The sequence below is a fragment of the Miniopterus natalensis genome, chromosome 16 (assembly GCF_054644295.1).
Source record: "Miniopterus natalensis isolate mMinNat1 chromosome 16, mMinNat1.hap1, whole genome shotgun sequence".
Lineage (NCBI taxonomy): Eukaryota > Metazoa > Chordata > Mammalia > Chiroptera > Miniopteridae > Miniopterus > Miniopterus natalensis.
Window position 1 is genome coordinate 34,229,919 of NC_142096.1, and position 22,345 is coordinate 34,252,263.

Sequence of the window (22,345 nt, forward strand, 5' to 3'; positions counted from 1 at the left end):
CCTCAGGCCCTGCCAAGAGTACCCATCTATCCTCCCAGGCATCCAGGCTGGAGACCTCCAAAGCTTAAGCCCCGTCTTTCCCCAACAACTCACATCCTACCTTCCCTGGGGGTGACCCTCTGGCCTTGAGTACATTTATTTGGTTGACACTAAGTCTCTCCTTTATGGCAAACACTGGGTTGGGGCCGGGAGATACACAGCTGAATGAGACGCAGCCCCTGACCTCTGTGAACACAGCCGAGTGGAAAGTACCATGACAGAAAGAGCACTCAACAGCACCTGGGAGGACATTTACATCTGACTTCTGTCCTGAGGGAAATCTGGGTGGTGTTTTGAAGGATGAATAGGAGTTCATTAGACTGGCAGGGAAAGGTGAGGGAATTCCAGTCGGAGGGAACAGCACAGGCAAAAGTGGAGCGGTGTGAATTGGCATGATGTGTTTAGTGCCCTGCCAGGAGCCGACATGCGTAGGGTGGAGGTGAGAAGAAAAGAAAGGCGAGGCTGGGAAGGGAAGTGGGGCCTACTTTTCCACACTGTGGTGGCTGAATTTTATCTGAAGGTTTGAGGCCAGAGACTGATGTGAAAAAGTCCAAATTTTAGACAACATGCTCTGACAGCTGTGTGGGGAATGGATTGAGGAGATAAATGACCATTCTGTCTTGTGCACCATTAGACCTCCAGCATCTAGCAGGTGCACGGGCGGATGAGGTGCTCCGTGTATGTTGAAGGGGTGAATGAATGGCCCAGGTAGGAGCTTATGCAGAAACCCAGAAGGTCCTAAGCATGGGAAAGGTACGAAGTTTGTATCGGTCAGGAAAACGGAGCACAGGTCAGGAAGTTCAAGGGGGAGAGTTTAATGTGGGAACTTGTTACAAAGGTGTTGGAAGAGCAGAAACAAAAAAGAACAAAACGACAGTGGCCCAGGGAGCCAACCCAGAATTAGCAACATCAGGAAGCCACTGCCACCCCCGGGCTGGAGGGACAATATTGGTGCCACTTGACTCCAGAAGCCAGAGTGCCTAGAGTGCACCAGGACCCTGAAGAGGGAAGGGGTGCCATGGTTGGATACCCCAGGAAGCTGACTCAGAGATGGAGATTAGCATGGGCAGGGGTTACTAGGGAATGTGGGAAGGGGAGGGGAGAGGGGAGGGGAGGGGAGAGGGGAGGGGAGGGGAGGGGAGGGGAGGGGAGGGGAGGGGAGGGGAGGGGAGGGGAGGGGAGGGGAGGGGAGGGGAGGGAAGGGAAGGGAAGGGAAGGGAAGGGAAGGGAAGGGAAGGGAAGGGAAGGGAAGGGAAGGGAAGGGAAGGGAAGGGAAGGAACAGGGTTGGGCATAGAGAAAAGCGGGCTGGAGGCGACGTCAAGAAAGGCCTCATTGACCCCATAGGCATGGTCTGAAGCTGGGACACCCTTCAGAGTCCACTCAAATTGGGGCAAGGAGGCCAGGCCTTCATAATCCTACAATCACCAGTCATTGGATGCAACCTCCAGGAAAGGGAGTGTGACCATGGACAAGGTAGCTCTTCCCAGTCAAGGCAATTTCCAGAAAAAGCTCCCCAAAGGCACCCCAGCAGTTGGTGGGGGGTGGGGGGGACGACTAAATCCTTTAGTTCTAGAGGGGGGATCTCACACCACATGGCAACAGCCATACAAAGGGGCTTTCTAGGGGGGCTGGAGCCACAGAGGAGCTACAGCCAGTGCCCAAACTGAGAGAGAAAGGAAGAACTAGCCATTACCCTCTCTTCCTCCCACCCTCCCATCTCCCTCCAGGGCTTCCCGCTGGGCAAACTGGGCTGGAAACCAGTGGGTAAGGGAAGTGGGAAACAGTTTGCAAGGGGCAGCCCCAGGGAGCTGAGCAGGGAAGACAGAGATGGCTCTGACAGCAAACAGGTCTAAGATGGACCCAGTGACCCATTGGCTGTGGGGAACAAGAAAAGGGTGGATTCAAGGGAAAATGACTCTCAGGGATTCTGGCCCGGGGTCTGCGGTGGTGATGCCTCTTGCAGAGAGGCAGTGAAGGAGGTGTGCACCTTGGGGGAGGGTGCTGATGAACCATGCTGAGTTTGCAGCTGTGAAGCTGGCAGCTCTGTGATCCTAAATACTGGCACAAAATAAACTTGAAAGACCAAAAATCTCAGGGGGGCTCTCTCCTGGTCATAGCACCAAGCACAACCCCTCAGCATGGCATTGGAGCTTTTTACATTTTCCCAGAGGACTTTTGCAGGCTCAGCTCCCTGCTCCCCTTGCAGCCACCCTGGCCTCTGAGGCAGCCCTTCCCTTCCCCATATCCCTACCTGGCCTAGCCACCCACCATTCATACCCCGCCCCTGAGCAACAATCTCTCCATCCCACACATCTCCCAGGTCAAATGCTTTCTAGACGGAGTCCTTCCTAACTTCTCTTTTCTCCCTACAAATCATAATCTCTCCTTTGAGTCCCCACGAGTGCTTATGAGCTTGAGCACATCACCACTTACTAGTGATTTGACCACAGCAAGTAACTAAGTCTTCGCAGGCTTCTTCCTCTGTGAAATGGGGCAAAAAAAAAAAAAAAAAAGATAAGTAAATAACCCCACAGTGTGGTTGTAACACCCAAGTGAAGTAATATGTGTGAAGTGCTAAGAACAGTGCCTGACACATTAGGGACCTCAGTTAATGTTAGATATTAGCATTATTTTATTTTTCATCTCTTAACCCCAGCTTCTAGATCTTAGTAGATGCTTAATTAGTGTTTATTGAATGAATGGAGACGTAATATGGAAAGGATTTATCCTTGGGTTTGGACCTGGTTTTAGAAAATTGTTCAGCAGAAGCACAGGGACTCTGATACTAAGTTGTCTCCGTTGGGTGTCCAAGGACTCCAAGCTGACCCGGTTCTCTCTCGAAAGAAAAGAACAGATTTTAAGCTTTTTTCCACGGAGCTTTGTGCAGGGTCTGGCACACATTTCGACCACGCGGCACGAAAGCGCGCGCGACCTCGGGGGCCGCCCCGGGTGGGCAGCATCTCTGTGGCCCGAATGCCTGGCTCGCCCTGCCCGCCCCCCGCAGGGCAGGCTGGCGCCGGCCCCGACCCGCTCCGAGGCGGGGGAGGCAGGAATCCGGAGGCGGCCACGTGGGCCTCTTCCGTCCGCTCCCCACATCCTTTGTTTCCCACCGGCCGCGGCTCAGGAAGCTCTTTCTGCGAGTCACCGCGAAGGGGCGGCCGGGGAGCCTGGAGCAGCTATTTCCGTTCAATCCGGGCGGCGGCGGGCGCGGGAGGCCCTGGAGGCGGAGGCAGCGCACCAGCCCAGTGTTTGCTTTTATTTCATGCAACAGAAGGTTCTATTTGTGGAAGCGAACAGACGCTGGGGACTAGAGCTGGGAGGGGGCAGGAAAAGGGAAAAAGCCACATCCACTACCGCGCGCAGGTCATCCCCGGAACTGCCGCGTGGGGGTGAGTGACTGGCTCTGGAACTCATCACCTTCCCCGTCCTCCCTCCCTCCGCCGCACCCCGGCCTCGGCGGCGCCCGCGGCTCCAGCCCGAGGTTCCTAGGCGCGGGGCGGTGGCGGGGATCCCCACAGCGAAAGGCTTAACGGCCCGGCCGGGGGAGCGCCGGGCGCGCAGAGCCGCGCCGCGCGCGCCCGGAACCCATTGTGCTAGGTGTGAATGGGTGGCGCGCGCCAATCAGCAGTCCCTTCGTCCCCCGCGGCCCCGCCCCCCGCCCACTTCCCCGGGAGCCTGACGTCACGGGAACTTTCCCCCCGCCCCCTCCCCGGGCATCCGCGGCAGAGCTCGGGGCCTGCGGGAGGGCGCGCGCCGCCTCCTGCCCAGCCCAGCCCCGGGGGCGTGTGCGCGCGCCCCAGCCGGCCGGGGACGCACCACCTGCGCCCGAGCGCGCGCTGCCCAGAGCATCCCCAGCGCTCCGGCCACCCCGAGCGCCCCCGCGGACCCAGCTCCACCTCTGCTCCCCTCCGCCTCCCCCTCCGCTCTGGTGATTGCTCGCTGGCGGCAAGGCCCGAGTCGTCGCAGCCACCTCATTGCACAACCCGGCTTCCCAACTGTTTACACAGCCCGGCCAGTGAGTGTGTGTATATACAGCGTGAGTCACCGGGAGGCGGAGGAGGTGGAGGAAAGGAGAAGGAGGAGTGCGCCGGCCGGGATCGGAACGGTGCACACACTCAGTGACTCTCTCCGAGCGCGGCTCGTTGCGTACACGCGCCGGGAGCTCCGGGGCGCGCCGGATCCCGAGCGCCGCGGAAAAGTTGCTCGGGCTTTCACTCCGGACTTCTTGCTTTGGGAAGTGCATTTGACCTGCCTTCTGCCGAGCCAGCGGAATCCTGTCCTCGCGGCTCGGGACCTCGGGAACGCCGGCCTCTGAGACTGTAGGCGGCCTCGACAACAATAGCGGCGGCCGACCCCAGCGAGGCGCCCCGAGCCGGTGCCTGCAAGGATCCGGGCACCCGAGCCGGCCCCCGCCCCCGCGACGCGCGGCCGGCGTGGTCCCCGTGTGCAACCGCAGCACCCGGGAGCGGCTCTTGCTTTGCCCCCCGTGGGGGCCGAGCCTAGCTCCGTCTGAAACTCCGTCTCGTGGGCTGGAATAAGTCGCTGCGCCGGCGCCGAGCCCGCAGCGACCTTCCCTCGCGGATCCCGGGACCTACAAAGCCGGGACCGTCCCGTCCTGGGACGGGATGCGGGTCGGTCCCGTGCGCTCTGCGATGAGCGGCGCCTCGCAGCCCCGCGGCCCGACCTTGCTGCTCCCGGCGGCCCGGGGCGCCCCGGCCAAGCGCCTACTGGACTCGGACGACGCCGCGGCCGTGGCGGCCAAATGCCCGCGCCTCTCGGAGTGCTCCAGCCCGCAGGACTACCTCAGCCCCCCTGGCTCTCCCTGCAGTCCGCAGCCTCCTCCCGCCGCGCCGGGCTCTGCGGGCGGCGCTGGGAGCGCGCCGGGGCCCAGCCGCGTCGCCGACTACCTGCTGCTGCCGCTGGCCGAGCGCGAGCATGTGTCTCGGGCGCTGTGCATCCACACGGGCCGCGAGCTGCGCTGCAAGGTAGGAGCCCCGGGGGTTGGCGGGTGAGGGTTGGGGGGGGGCGGCTCGGTGCTTGGGGTCTCGCCTGCCCGCGCCAGTGGGTGTCGAAGGTGCCACCAACGCTTGGAGTTTGTGGCATGGCGGAAAAGTGACTTGAGCCGGGCGAGGCAGCGCTTGACCAGGCTCACCCTTTTGGGGATTGAGGGGTTTCCGATATAATGGGGGCTCGGTGGTCAGGAGGAAGTGCAGGGCTCAGTTGCTTTGTCTCTATAGCGTTTCCTTAGCGCCCAGTGCAGCGCGTGGCGTTCCATATAAGTTATGGAATTGAAATGGATTCCAGGGCCGTGCCATTCCCCTTCTCTCATTCTCGCTCCCCCGCCCCTTGTCCTGGAAGGACGCCCTGCAGGGGGTGCCTCTGCGGAGCCGGGAGCAGCCGGCTGCTCCTCGCCCGGGTTTCAAGGTACCCGGGCTCCGCGGTCGGTGTCCGGCTCGGGTCCTGGGGATTCCAGCTTGAACCCGCGCTGGGGCCAGAGCTCCGTTGTCCCCAGGGGGCAGGCGGAGGGCCTTTCTGCCGGGGCGGGGAAACTTGCCCGGGGTAGAAATATTGGAAAGCTGGCCCGGTCTAGGAATGCTCCCTTCCATTCATGTCTTTATTTTCCGGCCAGCGATTTTTTTTTCTCCCCTGAACATAAGCGATTCCATCCAGGAGGAGATACCCCTAGACGCCGGGTCCTCCGTGCGCTCCTCCAGCGCCCGTAGGCGCAGACCATTCCCACAGTCCCCCCTTTGTGAACGTCAGCCCCCGTCTCAGACATCCTGAGAACCCCTGGGCTTCTCCTTTCCCCCGAAGGATGGGGTCACCCCTGCTGCAGGCGCTCTTGGGCTTTCCGCAGCTCACCTGACCCACCCCTCCCGTCCTCCTGGGCTTGCTGCTGCCACCTACCGTCCAACCGGAGTGAAATTTCACGGTCAAGCCCAGTTAAAAAGGGGGGGAAAATCTTTTCTTCTCATGGCTGGGGGGCTAAGAGCTGCTTTGGGAAGAGTATGTGTGTGCGGTGCGGTGGGGTGGGGTGGGGTGGGGTGGGGCAGAGCGGGAGGAGGGGGCAGCAGAGCGGTTTTAATAGCTGATGCCAGAGCAGCCAGGCCTCAGAGGTGGGGTGAGTCTGGCCATTGTGCAACCTCTTCCAGTTCCTCTGAGCAGATAGATAATAGCTGAATCCAGATGGTGACAACTCGTGTGTCACCGTTTCCAGTTGAGTCCTAGGATATGAGTAACTGAGCCAAACAAAAGGCTCTTAAAGAGACCAGCCAGCTTTTTGGCAGAGATACTACTCATTTCCTGGGTGCAGGTGGAGGTGGGAGTTGGGGCGAGGGGAGATAAACAAACAAAAAAAACTATGGAGAGGATGCCATATCCCGCCTGTGAGAATTTTTACTCAGCTGCTTCTGCCTGAGCCAGACTGTAGGCAGGTTGCTTAAGGCTGCATTGTCACAGTCTTCCCTCTCCAAGTCATCTGTTCCTTCTGACTAATGATAGCTCTGCCAGTTCTCTAGTCAGTGCTGTCTCTGTGCTGAGAACTTTGGGTCTACAGGAGGCTGTGCATTCCCAGGGCCTGGTTTTCAGCTCCTGGACATCCCGGGGGGAGCTTGGTGCAGCACTGCCTACCAACAAGGAAGGGCCACAGAAGATGGGGACTTGGAGGCTCAGCTCTCTGGAGCTGGTGGCTTCATGGAAAGTGGGAACATATATAGAAGACAGTTCTTTCAAACCTTCTGTATGGTAACCTGGTGGATATTTGCTAGACCAGAGCCCTGGATGTTGCTAGTTTGGGATGTTCGGGGTAGCCGGGGTTGCCTAAGGTGGGGTAGCAGAGATAAGGGGAGGTAAATGAATGTACCCTACTGTCAACCAAAGCCTATAGATTGAGAACTGCAGCCCAGCTTGGGATTTTGGAGGTGGCCTCTGCTTTTCTTGCCTCCTAAGTGGGTCACCTTCTCTCTGCAGGTGTTTCCCATTAAACACTACCAGGACAAAATCAGGCCTTACATCCAGCTGCCATCACACAGAAACATCACCGGCATCGTGGAAGTGATCCTTGGGGAAACCAAGGCCTATGTGTTCTTTGAGAAGGACTTTGGGGACATGCACTCCTACGTGCGAAGCCGGAAGAGGCTGCGGGAAGAGGAGGCTTCCCGGCTCTTCAAGCAGATTGTCTCTGCCGTTGCCCACTGTCACCAGTCGGCCATCGTGCTGGGGGACCTGAAGCTTAGGAAATTCGTCTTCTCCACGGAGGAGAGGTGAGCAGCCTCCACAGCCCCTCCTGCGGCCTTCTGGAACCAAAACGAAGGTGCAGGTTGAGTTGTTCCGTGCAGTGTGTTGGTTCAAAATCACACCAATGGCTCTGTTGTCCCAGTTAGTTTTTAGAGGTCCTCTCCTGTGGAGCCATGGCCAGATTGCCTTATTCTGAACTCTTGTGGATGAGGCTTGGGGACACCTTGGTGCTTTTGTGGGATGTCATGTGATGACAGGAAGCCCTCCCCACTTCCAGCCCAAGATCAGGTTTATTCTCCATTGTTGTCAGAAAGGTCAGTTCTTCTGGGGTGCAAATGTCAGCCTGCCCTTCACAGCCTCAACTCCTAGAGGATGTTTTCAATTCCTTGTTTTCACCGAGTGGGGTTCTTTTGTACCTAGAAGGTGTTGCAGATCTAGCTAGACTGTTGTATTTGCAGAATTCTGCCTGCTTCCACACCACATTCCTGTTCTGTCTCAGGCTGGGCCCCCGCTATTTTCCTCACATTCTCCGGTGACTTTTTGGACATCTTCTTTGGCTGTGTCTTCAGTAAATAGCCACACTGAATAATAAATGGAAGTTGGCTGGAATAGGTTGCTAAATATAGATTGCGGCTTACCTCAGGAAGGACAAGATGCGCTTGAGAAAAATATAATGCGACCTTAAGATTCAGAATTGAGGTTTCAGACTGGAGAATTCAGGACGCCACAGGAGATAAAGCTTACCTGATTTCAAGAGGTGGGCCCATCCCCCGTGGAAGGATTAAAAGCAATATTGTAGGACTGTGGAGGGGGCTGTGTGTTATTTAGTTGTAGCTATTCGTGCAAGGCTGACCCCCCACCTGTGCTTTTTCACCCTTAACTCCAAACCCTATGAAAAAGTACCGGGTTGAGTTACCAGAAAGCATGGCTTTGTATCTGACCTTGCAATAATTATTGGAACATACCGATTAGCAAAGAGAAGCAAAGTGTTTGCAATGGAGAAGTTTCCAATTCCTGGCACAGTCTCCTCTGATATGGTGATGTATTTTCTGAAACATGCCTTCCACACCTCCTTACTGGCTTTTGAAATCTGCATTGCACAGGCGAATGTCATGTGCATGAAGTTTGGCAACCCGAGGGTTAAGCAATGGCAGGCTGACGCTAGCGTGTAACCAGCACAGGTGCAGGGTTTTAGTGCAAAAGCAGCCAATCAGGGGCAGACAGTGCGGGTTGAGTCATATTTTCCGTTTACAGAACCAATGGGCATTTTACATAACGCCGGGAGGTCAGGCTGAGGACATACCGAAGTTAGCACACGCATACTACACTCCAGGGAACAGGAAGGCAGGAAGATTAAAAAAAATCCAACCAGACCTTTGAGAGGAAAAGGAATTGACCCATTAGCCAGTACCAAATGTTTGTGTTTAACTTCACAACAAGTGACTTACTGCAACAGGGCTGTTTCTGAGAAGCAGAGAGTGGCACAGGCTGCCGCCAGATAGCAGAGGTTCCCACGTGGATCTGAGAGAGCTGGGTGGCTGGATCTACATAAGGAGGGCCCTGCAGCTTCATAAAAGAGCCTTGGACTAAAGATTTTTAGACTTTAGTTGTTATCTGGACAGATAAGCCCCCGTGTAGGGAACATATGCTCAGGTGTTGCTGTACCATGTACGTAGGTGTTTGGGGGCCCCTGCATCCTTCAGATTCACCAGCTGCTTTTGCTTGTCCATATAACCTCTCTGTCCAGGCGAAGGGTTCTTTGCAGTTAAACACCTCAATAAACGTAATGGACTTTCCTTCCACATTTCCCATCACAGTGATCAGGCCCAGGTGGTCAGAGTTCCCTCTGTGTGTATATATCAAAGTAAGTAGGAGTGTTGACAACCTGTGCGTAATAATAGTGACTTTGGTCTCCATGTTCTGTATTGCAAAGCGTGGGTCCGGTAGCCCTGGCTGTCAGTGATAAAGACAAGATTGGCTTGTAGGATGCTCAGGCCCTCCCAGAAGAACAGAATATACTGCTCTTCGGTAGCTTTTGTAGAAAGCTATCATGTCAGCATTCCCTGGAGACTAGCTCCCACTTCTGCAACACGCACTTTGTAAGTTGTGTAAGCCCCATGAGGAGATTTCTTCTTAGCCCCAGCGTAAAGAACAGTATTTGGGGCTTTGCATCATATGCTCCATCCTCGGCGCTCTCTCCATACTTTGGAAACATCTATTGCAGTTTGTATTGGTCTGTGAAATCCCAAGTCCTGGTGATTGCAGGGCACTGCTTACTGGATGAAGGGGTAAATGGCACCCCTTGGGCCTTGGCAGACAGTGCTGTTGTGGGGAAGGCTTTGTTGTTCATAGCAGCTGATCTGGAAGTAATGGCTTGTTCTCTCTCCTGCAGAACCCAGCTCAGACTGGAGAGTCTGGAAGATACGCACATAATCAAGGGGGAAGACGATGCCCTGTCAGACAAGCACGGCTGCCCGGCCTACGTGAGCCCTGAGATTCTGAACACCACGGGGACCTACTCTGGGAAGGCGGCGGATGTTTGGAGCCTTGGGGTGATGCTGTACACCCTTTTGGTGGGACGATACCCCTTCCATGACTCAGACCCCAGTGCCCTTTTCTCAAAAATCCGCCGTGGACAGTTCTGCATTCCTGACCACATTTCCCCCAAAGCCAGGTGCCTCATTCGCAGCCTCCTGAGGCGGGAGCCTTCTGAGAGACTCACCGCCCCGGAGATCTTACTCCATCCCTGGTTTGAGTCCATCTTGGAACCTGGGTACGTCGACTCAGAAACGGGAACTTCAGACCAGATTGTCCCAGAGTACCAGGAGGACAGTGACGTTAGTTCCTTCTTCTGCTAATCCCAGAAACCTCAGAAACCTCATAATTCTCACACATGGCATTTCCATTTCCAAAGATGGACAGGCCTTTCGACGTGGTGCCAACCAGACACGTGATGGCATAAAGACTGTAGCTGCTGAACTGGACGCGGCGCCCCTCGGACTGGCTGTGACCGTGACTTTACTGGTGTGAGCAGCGTGCACTCTGATGGGCTGCCCTGCAAGCTGTCTCCCTTCTTGACGAGCCGTCGCCACCTATCCCAGTGTCAGATCGGGGGTCCGCCTCTTTTATAGGTGGCACAGAGTGTGGATATCCTACAGCACGTGCTCAAGTGACGTGAACCTCCAAAGGGAGAGGAAGTGGATCTCACAGTGACATTGGGGGCAATAACCTGTTTTAACAGGGTGACAAATCATTTGGGCCAATACACCTGCCATCTTTGAACTTGTCTTTGGTAGCTAGACTCTCGCTATACCAGCTCCTCTGAGTGGAGAGTTCTTTTTTTTTATGGTTTGGTTTAACACTCACCCTTTCTTCACACACGTTTAGCAATGACTGCTCCGTGTCGGGGGCAGACAGTTTCAGGAGCATAGGAGCCTCCTGCACCATGAACCCAGACTCTCTCCTCTATTTCCCGCCAAGACCTCATTTGCACTAATGCCTTCTCTCTGACCTTGAAACGTCTCTCCCCCTTCACTCTAAAAGCACCTACCAGCTGATGGTGAAGTGTCACAAACAATTCGAACTCCTGGCTATTTCAGAACTCTGAGCTCAGACAGAGACTGCAGATTTTTAAAAATAATTTGAGCACTTGGAAACTGGTAGCTTTTTGGGTTCCTCTCAAATATGTTAGCATTTATCTTTTACTTTTTCCCCCAGACCATCTCAGGGTGGAGTGTTTTGTCTAAGAGGAGAAAGATATGGAGTCTCTCCACTCCCCTCTCCCAAGAGCAAATGTTAAACTGTAGAGAAAGTGAATTTTGGATGGTTCTCAGACCAAGTTCCAGAATTATACTTTAATCCCCACCTCCATGGATATGGTCTGCCCTTGGCATTGTGTGTGCGTCTGCAGTTTTGCATGATGGGTTGTTAATATTTCAAATGTGGTGTGGTTTGTGAATACATCTGTATACTCAGCATCTGGAGGAAATAGCAAACCCCAAATCTTAAAAGTCGGAAGAACTTTGAAAGTCATCTGGTCCAACTTCTTTTCTCTTTCTGCCACCTCCCAACGCAGAAATCCACCCCCCTTGAGCTTGTCTTACACCTGGGAATCCGGTCTCTGTTTGAATGCTTCCAGAGACTGGAACTCACTCCCTACAAAAGATAGAGCTTAACGGAGAAACTGCAACTTGCATTAAAAAACAAATACAGATGAAATACCAGTCAATGTCTTGGACAGGACAGAAATTAGGTGGTTAAACGGGTAAACCAAACATACTGTATTTTGAGAAATGGCACAAAAACAGGCAGTCATCTTCAAGGGCTATGCCTAGGCAAACTACTAACATGAATTGTTAAGAATGCCGTGTATACCTCATGTACTGTGTACTTTGTACATATATTTTACCTTTTATACATATGTTCGATATTTTTTGTTGTTTTGGCTCTGAGGCTTGTTCTGTTGTTTGTGTATGTCTGAATAACCTGCGTGTCTAAAACCACGTGAAATGTGAATGATTATTGGCAATATTACCTTGACAGAATCATGGGACTCGGAGAAGAGGGAGGACAGAGGCCTCTGTCGCACTAACGCTCTCGTGGTTGCTCGACTGTTGTATCTGTGATACATTACCCGGCTAAGGACTCTGGCCGGGCTGGCCGGGGCTTCTGCCGGCGAAGCTAGAAACACTAGACCCTTCCTGTACATGTGTATATATGTGAACAGTGAGATGGCCATTTTTGACTTGTAGAGAAATTTTAATAAATCTGGTTTCGTAAATAGGCGCTGTGAATTTCTTTTGAGTCCAGCCTGCCTTTGCCTTGTACAGATCATGCCGGGGGATGCGAAGGTCTGGCCTCAGGGCTCGGAATCTCACGGGGGAAAGGGAAGTAAACAGATGATGATTATTATATATGATGATTATACGTGACTTTTGACAGAGCCCATTCACTTTTTTCATTGAAAGTGGGCACATTCATTTTGATGGGTGAAGCCTGTTTGGTGGAATCAGGTTGGCGAGGGCTGTGGGTTGAATTTAGAGTCGAGAAGCATTCGAAGAAGAACAAACATAAATAAGCCTTGAGCTGTAAGAATCCCCCTGGCTTTTGGTCTTTTTTAAGGTCAGGGACCCTTGAGAGTTTGATGAAAGCTATGGACATTTCTCAGAAAAATATATGTGTATATATGTGTATCCAACAGAATTTTGCTGTAATTTCAGATGTCCACATATATGCCTGGAGGCACCCCAAAGCTTTCTGTTGAGAGAACCATCTTCCCCCCACCTGTGAGACTAAAGTAAATGGCTAATTGAGGCATTTCCTTTTTTTCCCTGTAAGTGTAAAAATGGAAGTAAAAAGCTAAAGACATTTAAATCACAAAGGTAAAGAAAGGATTTGGATTTCATTAGGTTTATAGCTTCACTATTACATCTGAATCTATTCTAAATCAAGTAAATAAGCATCCAGAATGATTAAGAAAAACTTTATGTTGTAAGGTAGCAAATATACAGAAAAAATGCACATGTAAGTGTATAGCTCTGAATTTTCATGAACTGAACACACTGGCGTAACAAGCAGTCAGATTAAGAAGACAAAAGAGCCCTGGCCTGTGTGGCTCAGTGGTTAGAGCACCGGCCTTTGGACTGAAGGGTCGAGGGTTCTGTTCCCTGCAAACATACCTCGGCCACAGGTTCATGCAGGGCGGGGGGCTGGGGCATGTGAGGAAAGCAACCAGCCGATGTCTCTCTCTTCTCCCCCTTTCTCCCCCTCCCTCCCTTCCACTCTCTCTAAAAATCAATGGGAAAAATATCCTTGGGTGATGATTAAAAAAAAAAAAAAGGAAATAAAACCATGCCAGGACCCCAGGAGCCCCTTCTGGTGCTTTTAGTCGCTGCCTGGCACCCCTCCCAAGGATTACCACCATAGGACAGAATTTTCTCTCGTAAGTTTTAACTGTAAAAATTAGAGTAAGGGCTAAGTCATCAACTTGAGGCTTAAATGAAGAGGCCCACAGAAGTTCCCAATGACACAAGTCCTCTTTTCCAAGACTCAGGCTGAGCTCACCCGGGAAAGCAGACCTATGACACCCAAGTAAGTGTAACTCAGGCCTCATGACTCAGGAACCTCAGGAAAGAAGTGGAAAAGGCACATCAGAAGGACGTGGGAAATGGCCGAATGCCTGGGTAAGCTCAGAACCCAGGACACTGGGGTTGGTCTAGGGCAGGGGTGGGGAACCTTTTTTCTGCCAAGGGCCATTTGGGTATTTATAACATCATTCGTGGGCCATACAAAATTATAAACTTAAAAATTAGCTGTGAAAAAAGCTCCTAGATTTATTGACTTCTGAGTCCCGCCTGTGGTTGCCTTGGCAGGGCCAGCCCAAATGATGTCTCACCCCTGGTCTAGGGCAACGATTTTCCCCCTTTTCCATCTCACGGCACACATGAACTAATTATTAAAATTATTAAAATAGTGACACACTAAAAAAATAGATTTTTGCCGATCTGACAAAAAATAGGTATAATTTTGATTAATTAAGACCAGATGACTATTGTGTTGGCTGTTGTCATTTTTTTATTTGGCAATCTAAGGGAAAAGAGGTCAGTGCCCCTGACTTAATAGTCAGGTATTGCATGTTTTAAAAATTCTTGTGGCACACCAGTGTGCAGTGGGTTGATAATTCCTGGTCTAGGGCCATCCCCTGAATAGGGCCCTTAAGCCCCAAAGTGCCTGGGGCAGGCCTCAGTCTCAGAACATTCATTACAAGGTCCCCCTGCTCCAGGCAACCCAGATGAGGTTCAGAATAACTCCTTGGGCATACAGCCCACTAATACGGCTAATACTTTGGACTTCACCTAGCTTTTTAATCTAAGGATTTCAAAACACTTTTCAAGCAATTAAGGTTACAACACCTGTTTGTACTGTTGTTACATGCACCTAATGGAGAGAAATATGGGTCAGGATAGGCTGGAATGACATATGATGCCACAAATCCATAAATTTAATCTCTTTGAAGATTGGAACAAATCTGGGGCAGTCACAATCACTTACATTTAGATTTGGAATGAAAGTGTTGAGCACTGGCTAAAAAGCTGGTCCCTTCTATTTTCCTTGTGTCCTCCATCATTAGAGTAAACCACACAAGTAATATCTCAACCTCTTATTCATGTTGTGCTTTCTAGAAGTTTCCCTCCCCCTTTGCCCCACCCTCACAATGGTAGAGTGAAACAGGCAAGTCAAAGATTATTTGCTCCATTTTACAGATGAGAAAATGGAAGCTCAAGTGTTTTTCAGTAGCCACTCAGGACTAAGGAGCTCAGAACTGGGACATGAACTTGGCTCTTTGGACTCCTTGCCCAATTCTGTTTCCATCTCTGCACAGCACCACATCGAATCTTCTGGCAGGACTGAGGGTTGGGGAGCGGAGCAGGATGGGCGAGCAGTCTGGATGCCAGGATGGATAACTGTTTTGCTACAGCATTTAATTTTTTTCCAAATTTATTGATTTTAGAGAGAGGAACGAAGGGAGGAAGGGAGAGAGGGAGAGAGAAATGTCACTTTGTTTTCCTACCTACCTCTGCAGTCATTGGTTGATTCTTGCATGTTTTCTGACTGAGGATTGAAGCCACACACCAGGAGTATCAGGACGACACTCCAACCAGTGGAGCTGTAGGCCAGGGCTTGCTGCAGAATTTGTAATTGCTTGTGTGCTTAGCCCCACCTCCACCATCCACATGGCAGCCTCAGGTAGCACAGGCTTCTGGTCTGAACATGAAGTCCAGTTCAAGAAAATTCCAGTGACTTGAACAGAAAGCATCTGGAACGACTTTGCTGGTGATGAGGCAGAGGGACAGGTTTATAATGGTGCCCTTTTCACCGTAACGCACACTGGGATTGTGGAGACGGTCTATCACTAAACCCCAGACAGGTACTGGAACAAGCAAGAAAGGGCAGGATCACTTGATGTGGTCACAAGATGCACGAGCTTCACTCTAAATGAGACGCTCAAGGAGAAGTTTGTTGATCCTGGAAACCCCGATAGTGGGATTGATCTGCTCTGGACCTGTCTGTGGCATTTACCTTTCGTTAGTCCAGGTGTGATGCGCTTCAGGCTTCGATTGGGCCTTGTCCTTGTACCTGCCAAAGCTTGGATCCCACCATTGCCACAGGCGTTCTCCGTCTCCTTGCAGGTCCGTGCACACTGGGCTCAGTGAGTTGTTCTGTTGCTGGGATTGAACTACACCCGAAATTAGGGCTGCCTGAGGACGTGGCTGGTCAACCTGGCTGCTCCTTCTGTCTGGCCTGCATCTCAGCTCCCTTACAGCTCTTGCCCCTTGCCTTCTTCATCTGGGCAGCTCCTACCAAAGGGAAATAGCGTGTGGCACGAGTGGGAAGCTGGCTGCTTTACAAAGGCCATTTTTATTATTTTGTAAGAGTAATGTTTTCTCCTGTTTCTCCCCAGCCCAACTTGTGCTTAATTTTTTTTATGGATATATCATTTTATCTTGAAAATCCATTTTATTGACTCACACAGTTGTTTTTTAATACAGCTAACATTTATATACATTACTCTGACTGATTCCATATTTCAAACAAACTAATCCAGGGTCAGAGTCCAGACATAAAGAAATGGGTAGATACTTGGCACAAACTTGTGAAAGATAACTGATAGTGGAAAGTGGACCCAGAGCAAGTGCTGCTGATGTTGGTAGGCTTTTCAGTAAAGTGATTGTATTTACTCAACTGGAAATTTAATTTTCACTGGGAGACCTCATCATTGTCAAAACTTACCTTCACTTTGCTGTTGTAGATAGCCAATCAGCCAGAGCCAGAGTCATTAAGTGCTATTTTCAAAGACTTAAACTACATAACATAGGGCAATTATCTAAGATCTTTTTTCCTAAATACTGGCATATCGCTTCACTGAGATGAAATATAGCAGCTGCTTATTTACATTGTGTCTGTCCACAAGAAAAAGTGAAAAATACAGTATTTTCTTGAAATTTTAACTTTGTAATGACAGGAATTCCAGTTCAGCCAGACAAGAAGACTAACTTTATTTTACTTGAAAAGCACACAAAAAACTCTCCTTAATATGTCAGTAAGATTTTCAGCACCATCAAACCATTTTGGATTTTTGCTCTTTCCCCCTTAACACACCAGGTTTATTAAAACAGTGCTTTTTTTAATACTACATTGGGGTCACAGAGTAAAGTTCTGCCTCTGCTATCTCTTTATTAGAGACCCTCTGGAGTTAGGAAAACTACCACACCCAGGCTGGTTGTTAACTTCCCACTATGGTCTTTATTTCTGGGGGTGAAATGATGTGTCTTTCTTTGCCTAAACCCCTTCCTGGTATGTCTCAACATTATTTATTTATTTTTAAAAGAGCTAATAATTAAAGTTTATTGTAAAGACAGTATCATTTCTAAGAAAAAGCAGCTTCCCATTTCTAGAAAAATCATACCTAAAATAACATTCTAGAGTTTTAGCCTTTAATTTCAAAAATAACTTTTACGTCTGTGTGTGTGTGTTTACAGAGCTCTTTTTTTCATCCATATACAATCACAGAAGGACCTTGATAACTAGTAAGGGGTATCAACATTATTTAATGACACTTTTTAAAATAAATATGTCTATAAACATTAAATTTTAAAAAATCTTATTTATTTATTTTATTACTTTAGCACTTGACAGATTTTTAAAACTGTAACTTTGTTATTTCTTACAATATTCTAAATCTGCCTTCTATAAAAAAATTAAAAATGAGAAAAAAAAGATTGATGATTAGAGAAGGTGGTTTAAGACCAATTCGAATACTGAGACGTTAGGCCCGTTAACGTCTCCAAAACACCCCAGTGCACGAGTTATAAACGTGGGTGCGTTACAGAAGACAAAAGATCCATTATTCAATAAACATTTACTGTGTATCTACCATGTGCCAGGCATTGGGGTGGGCACTTGGGAAAACAGACTCCGTCCTAGCTCACTGAATGGAAAGCCCCATGAGGCCAGGGGCTGTGACAGTCTCCTTCAACCCTGGCTCCCCAGCACCCATCACAGTGCCTGCCACAAGAGGGTGTTCAATGCCAACATGGATGGGTAGGTGAATGGATGGATGGAGGGAGGGATGGATGGATGGATGGATGGATGGATGGATGGGCAAATGGATAGATGAGTTAATGAAGAGATGTGTGGATGAATGGATGAGTGGATGGATGGGTAAGTGGATGGATGAATGGATGAATGGATAGATGGATGGTTGAATGGGTAGGTAGGTGGGTGGATGGATAGATAGATGGGTGGATGGGCAGAAGGACAGATGAGTGAATAGATGGATGGATGGATGGATGGGTGAATGGATGGATGGATGGATGTCCTGCAGCATCTCAGAGCCTAATGGGTCTACAAATCAGACAGCCAAGAACATGGAAGTGGAAATACTCTTGTGAAGCCCTTCTGCTCTATGACCTTGAATGAGCAGATCTGCCGCTCAGGCTCTCGCTTTGTTCATCTTTAAACAGGAGTGATGCTCTGATTTCTTTGGTTCTGTCAGCTGCCATTCTGTGAAAACAGAAGGATCCTATGATTCTGTGAAAACAGGCCCTATAATGCTCTTTGTCAGAGTGACCATAGGAATAGCTTTATGCTTCCTTTTAAAACTAGACAAAGGCAGTATGATTAGGTTCCTTGTTTAATTTCATTTTGGGCAAGAAAAGGCATTGTAGCAACAAAGATTATGGAATTGGCTTTGCAACATGACTTGGCTGGGAAAAGGGGGGTAACTGTTTAGTTAATCATCCATCTCCCCCTAAAATAAAATAAAAAAGGAGAAGCAGCACCTCCACCCAGCCTCTGGGAACTACCCTTATCAGATTTCAGTGGTGCTTTAATGATCCCAGCACAGTCAATAACTCAGTGGATCCCAGAAGAGACATGAGAAGAGAAAAAGGCAGCCAACTATTACCCCTCAGTACTGCTACACGTTTTATGGCACATGTCTCTTTCTATCTTCTAGCAGCCCTGTGAGGCAGGGGATTTGTGTCCATTTAATAGATGTGGATGCTGAGGCCTAGAGGCTAAATAGCTTGGCCAAGGTCACGCAGCTCGTGAGTGGGTGGGTAGGACTCCAGCCCGGGCCTGCATGACCCAGGCTTGTGCTTTCCACACTGGGTCTGATAGGCTAGGCCAGAAACACACGGTTTTCTTTTTCAAGCAGCCATTTTGCTGGGAGATTTTGAGCCAAGACATGTACAGCATGCTGGACTGGTTGATTCAGTCTGTGATTCCTACCAGCTGAGACTGATCTAAGGAGTGCTCATGGTATACTAAGGGCCACGCTAACTGCTTCACATAAATTAGCAAGTGATTACCCAATGGCACCCCTATAAAGCAGTATTGGTATCATCCCTTTTTTACGGAGGAAGAGACTGAAGTTCAGAGAAGGTAAGGGATTTGCTTAAAGTCACACAGCACATAATTCAGTTGCTAATTAACACACCCGGAGCCCTTCACCAAGAAAGCCTACTGCCTCTTTGTTTTTAGAACTGGGAGGAGACTATGGGTGATTTAGTCCTAAATGCAATGTGGTAGCCTGGAACTGGAAAAATGACCTTAGTGGGAAATATCGAGTGAAATCCAAATAAAGTTTGGAGTTTAATTAATAAGAGTGTGCTAGTGTTGGTTTCTTACTTGTGACAAACGTCCACAGGATGTAAAATGATAACATTGGAGGAAGCAGAATGAGGGCTACTTGGGAACCCTTTGTGCTATCTCTGCAACTCTTCTGTATATCTAAAATTATTCCAAAGCAAAAGGTTTATTAAAAGAAAAGATTTAGTCCCCACTTGCCCCATTTTCAGCCAGGGGAAACCAAGGCTGAGACGGAGGAAGTCACAGCCAAGCAGTGGCCCAGCCACTCCTGACCCGGCACCCAGGCCTGACCCCGCAGCCCCCGGGTCCCGGGGTGGGGGTGTTGGCTGGTGTGTTGTGGGCGGCCTTCTGGAGCCGAATGAGGGGAAGGTGAGGCGCTTCCATGGGATGTGTCAGAACCTCTGCTTGACACAGGACGTGGCATTTTGAAAAATGAGTTCCTAGGTCTGGCCTTCGGATCAGCGAGGACAAGAGTGGCTCCTGCTCAGCCTCCAGCCACCGCCAGGCGAGCCGGCCTGAGGGCTGCGCCACTCAGTGCTGAATGTGAATCCCGTGCCTCATGGGGTCGAAGGAGGCAGGGCAAGTGGAGGTCTGAAAACACTGGAGGCTTGGGCTCAGTTTGAAGAGGAAGACGTTGGGGGCCGGGCTCAGGCACACTCCATGCAGATTTCTCACCCAAGTTCTAAGTCAAGGAGAGGCTGGCTGGCCTCTGGGAGGTGAAGAACCGCCTGCCTGCTCGCTGGGGCCTGCAGGAGGGCTCCTCGCCTCTGTCTGAGGTGGGGCTGCTGCCTCCGCCAGGAAGCAGGTAAATCACACCAGCGAGAGGGGTAAGAACAGCCAGTTCGCAGCCTGTTGTATCTGCAATTTCCTTTCCCTGTAGCTGGAGTTAGAGTTGCCTTCCCCGGTGGCTGCTCTCCAGCATCTTTCTCACTTCTTCATTGGGGATGTGAAATTGTGGCTGACATTTCACAGTCGGAGTTTCATCCCGAACACACAGCATGTCTTAGACACACTGCTGATGACCTGTGACTATGAGCCCAGAAAATAAATAGTTAGAACACTGATGATGGGAACCCACAGGCATTGAGTATTGAGTATTTGCCTAACTCTGCATTAGCACTTTACAACATGATCACTTTTAATTCTTACAGTCTATAGGAAGATATTCTTATCTGTCCCATTTTACAGGTGAGTACACGGAAGCCCAGAGAGGTTAAGTAACTCGCTCAAGGCCATACAGCTAATAAATAGCCAAACATGGGGAACCTCACTGTAAAGAATATGCTCTTAACCTGGGTGTGATCTGCTGCCCCGTTTTGGCCCGCATTCACCTTTTATATTTTATTTCCACAACAAAGTCCTAGCATGTCAGTATACCCTGACCTCTCTTGGGGGAAAACACTTTGTGTCTGATGCTTGGCTGACTGGCAGTAAAGAGGAAAGAGCTTGAACTTCAGGTTAGAGAGACCTGGTCTCAAATCCCAGCTTTGTAGTAGCTCTCTAGCCGTATGACCCAGACAAGTCATGAGACCACCCTACCTCCTTGGAATGATAACTGAAATGGTGGTGATAACACCCACCCGGAGGCCGCTGTGAGAGGGTTACGTGAAGCAGTGCGTGCCCAGAGCCCAGCCCAAGCTGCCGTGTACCTGCCCCAAATTCAGGCAAATTCCTGAGTGGAAAGAACCCAGGCTGTCAAGTCAGATTGACTTGGATTGGAGCCCAGTCTAGCTCCTTATTTATTCTGTCACCTTAGGCAAGTGGCACATCTGACCCCTGATGTCTCCTCATTCATGAAATGGGTACATCATGAGAAGGGAGCGCAGGGCTGCCTGTGGTAGGGTTATGGTGCTTTGCAGAGAAGCAGGGCTGCGGGCAGGACTGATGAGAACACCGCGAAGGGCCTGGTCTGGGGTTGCAGTCAGGTTCATGCGCCCGTCATCATTTATGAATTTCCCTCTCCCTCCTTTGTCCCCCCTGTTCTTCCCTTCTTGCTCACGAGCTTGTTGAGGTCAGAGAATTGACTGTTCTGGGGGACAGCTGGGAGGGGAGGGCCAGCGTAGGGAGCTGGCAATTGCTCAGTGTCAGCCTCCCGTCACCTGCTGTGTGGGGTTGTGGTGGGAGTCGGGGCTGCTGACCTTGATCTTAGTCAGTTCAGATGGGCATCCAGCAGTCTGGCTTCTCAGACCTCGTCCAGCTGGCTATCTTCTCCAGTGTCTCAGAAACACTCTAGGGGACAGGGGACTTGAAATTGCCATGTCACAGATACCACCTTGAACCCTTAAGCAGAGAATTCTCTGGGACTCCACAAAGAGAGCAGGGATTTAAAAAATGAACACACAGTTTCTGCTGAGGCCGAGGCAGCTGAGTTCCAACCAGCAGGTGACCAAGTGAGGAGCCTGGGATCACAAAGGCCAGGGTTTGAAGAGTGGCTCCAGTACTTACCGCCAAGGGAACTAACCCCCCTCAGCCTCAGTTGTCTTCTCTGTGAAATGGGCTTAGTAAAGATTCTCACATCCTGAGACTATGCAATTTAAATAAGATCACACCTGTAAAACAATCCCCACATGCCTGCCATGTACAAAATGCTAAACTGTGTGTCTCACAAGTGTGGGGGAGGAGTCTTCTATTTATTTTTTATATTTTATTATTTTTTTAATCTTCACCCAAAGATATTTTTTCCATTGCTTTTTCAGAGAGAGTGGAAGGGAGAGAAAGAGAGAGAGAGAAAAACATCAGTGTGAGAGAGACACATGGATTGGTTGCCTCTCGCATGGGAATCAAGCCTGCAACTGAGGTAAATGCCCTTGGTCGGCATTGAACCTGGGACCCTCCAGTCCTTAGGCTGGCGCTCTAACCACTGAGCCAAACGGGCCAGGGAGGCAGGGGTCTTGTTGAGATGTGAGTTCTATTAATCAGGGTGGGGCCCGGGGCCCGAGAATCTGCATTTTCAATCATTTCCTGGGTGATTCGATGCTGCTGGCCTTTCAACCACAGTTAGAGCAGCATGGGGTTGAAACTCATTTTCAAGCAGAGACCCTCTAAGCCTTGGTTAAGATGAGCTAATTCCTGAAAACAGGCTTACTGTTACATCTAAGAGTGGAGAGGACTTTGTTATTGAGCAGCTGTTTAGTCTGGGGTATGTTGAATGCATTATCTCTTGGGATCCTCACAGCATCTCTGAGGGGTGTTATCAACCCCATTGTACAGATGGGGACCTGAGCCTCATAGGTTAAGTGCTCAAGGTCACAAAGCTTAGTAAAGAGGGGCTGGGATATGCACTTGAGCCTTCTTGCCTCCAGTCCCTGCACCTTCCTGTGTACCTCCCTGGCAACAGCAGGAGCCTGAGAACACAGATGATCCAAACAAGCCACCTCCTCCCTGTAGATCTCAGTTTCCCTGTGGCAAAATGAGTGG

General features: G+C 50.4%; 1 protein-coding gene and 1 pseudogene across 1 annotated transcript; both read left to right on the forward strand.

Annotated features, from left to right (window-relative positions):
* Nucleotides 1-3,846: 3,846 nt before the first annotated feature.
* On the forward strand, nucleotides 3,847-12,056 carry TRIB1 (tribbles pseudokinase 1). The gene is made up of 3 exons (XM_087825488.1): nucleotides 3,847-5,025; nucleotides 7,010-7,302; nucleotides 9,669-12,056. Exons 1-3 carry the CDS (start codon nucleotides 4,666-4,668, stop codon nucleotides 10,132-10,134), a joined length of 1,119 nt encoding a protein of 372 aa, XP_087681614.1. The 5' UTR covers nucleotides 3,847-4,665; the 3' UTR covers nucleotides 10,135-12,056.
* Nucleotides 12,057-13,442: 1,386 nt separating this feature from the next.
* Nucleotides 13,443-15,650, forward strand: LOC107539486 (claudin domain-containing protein 1 pseudogene; annotated as a pseudogene).
* The last annotated feature ends 6,695 nt before the right edge of the window (nucleotides 15,651-22,345 follow it).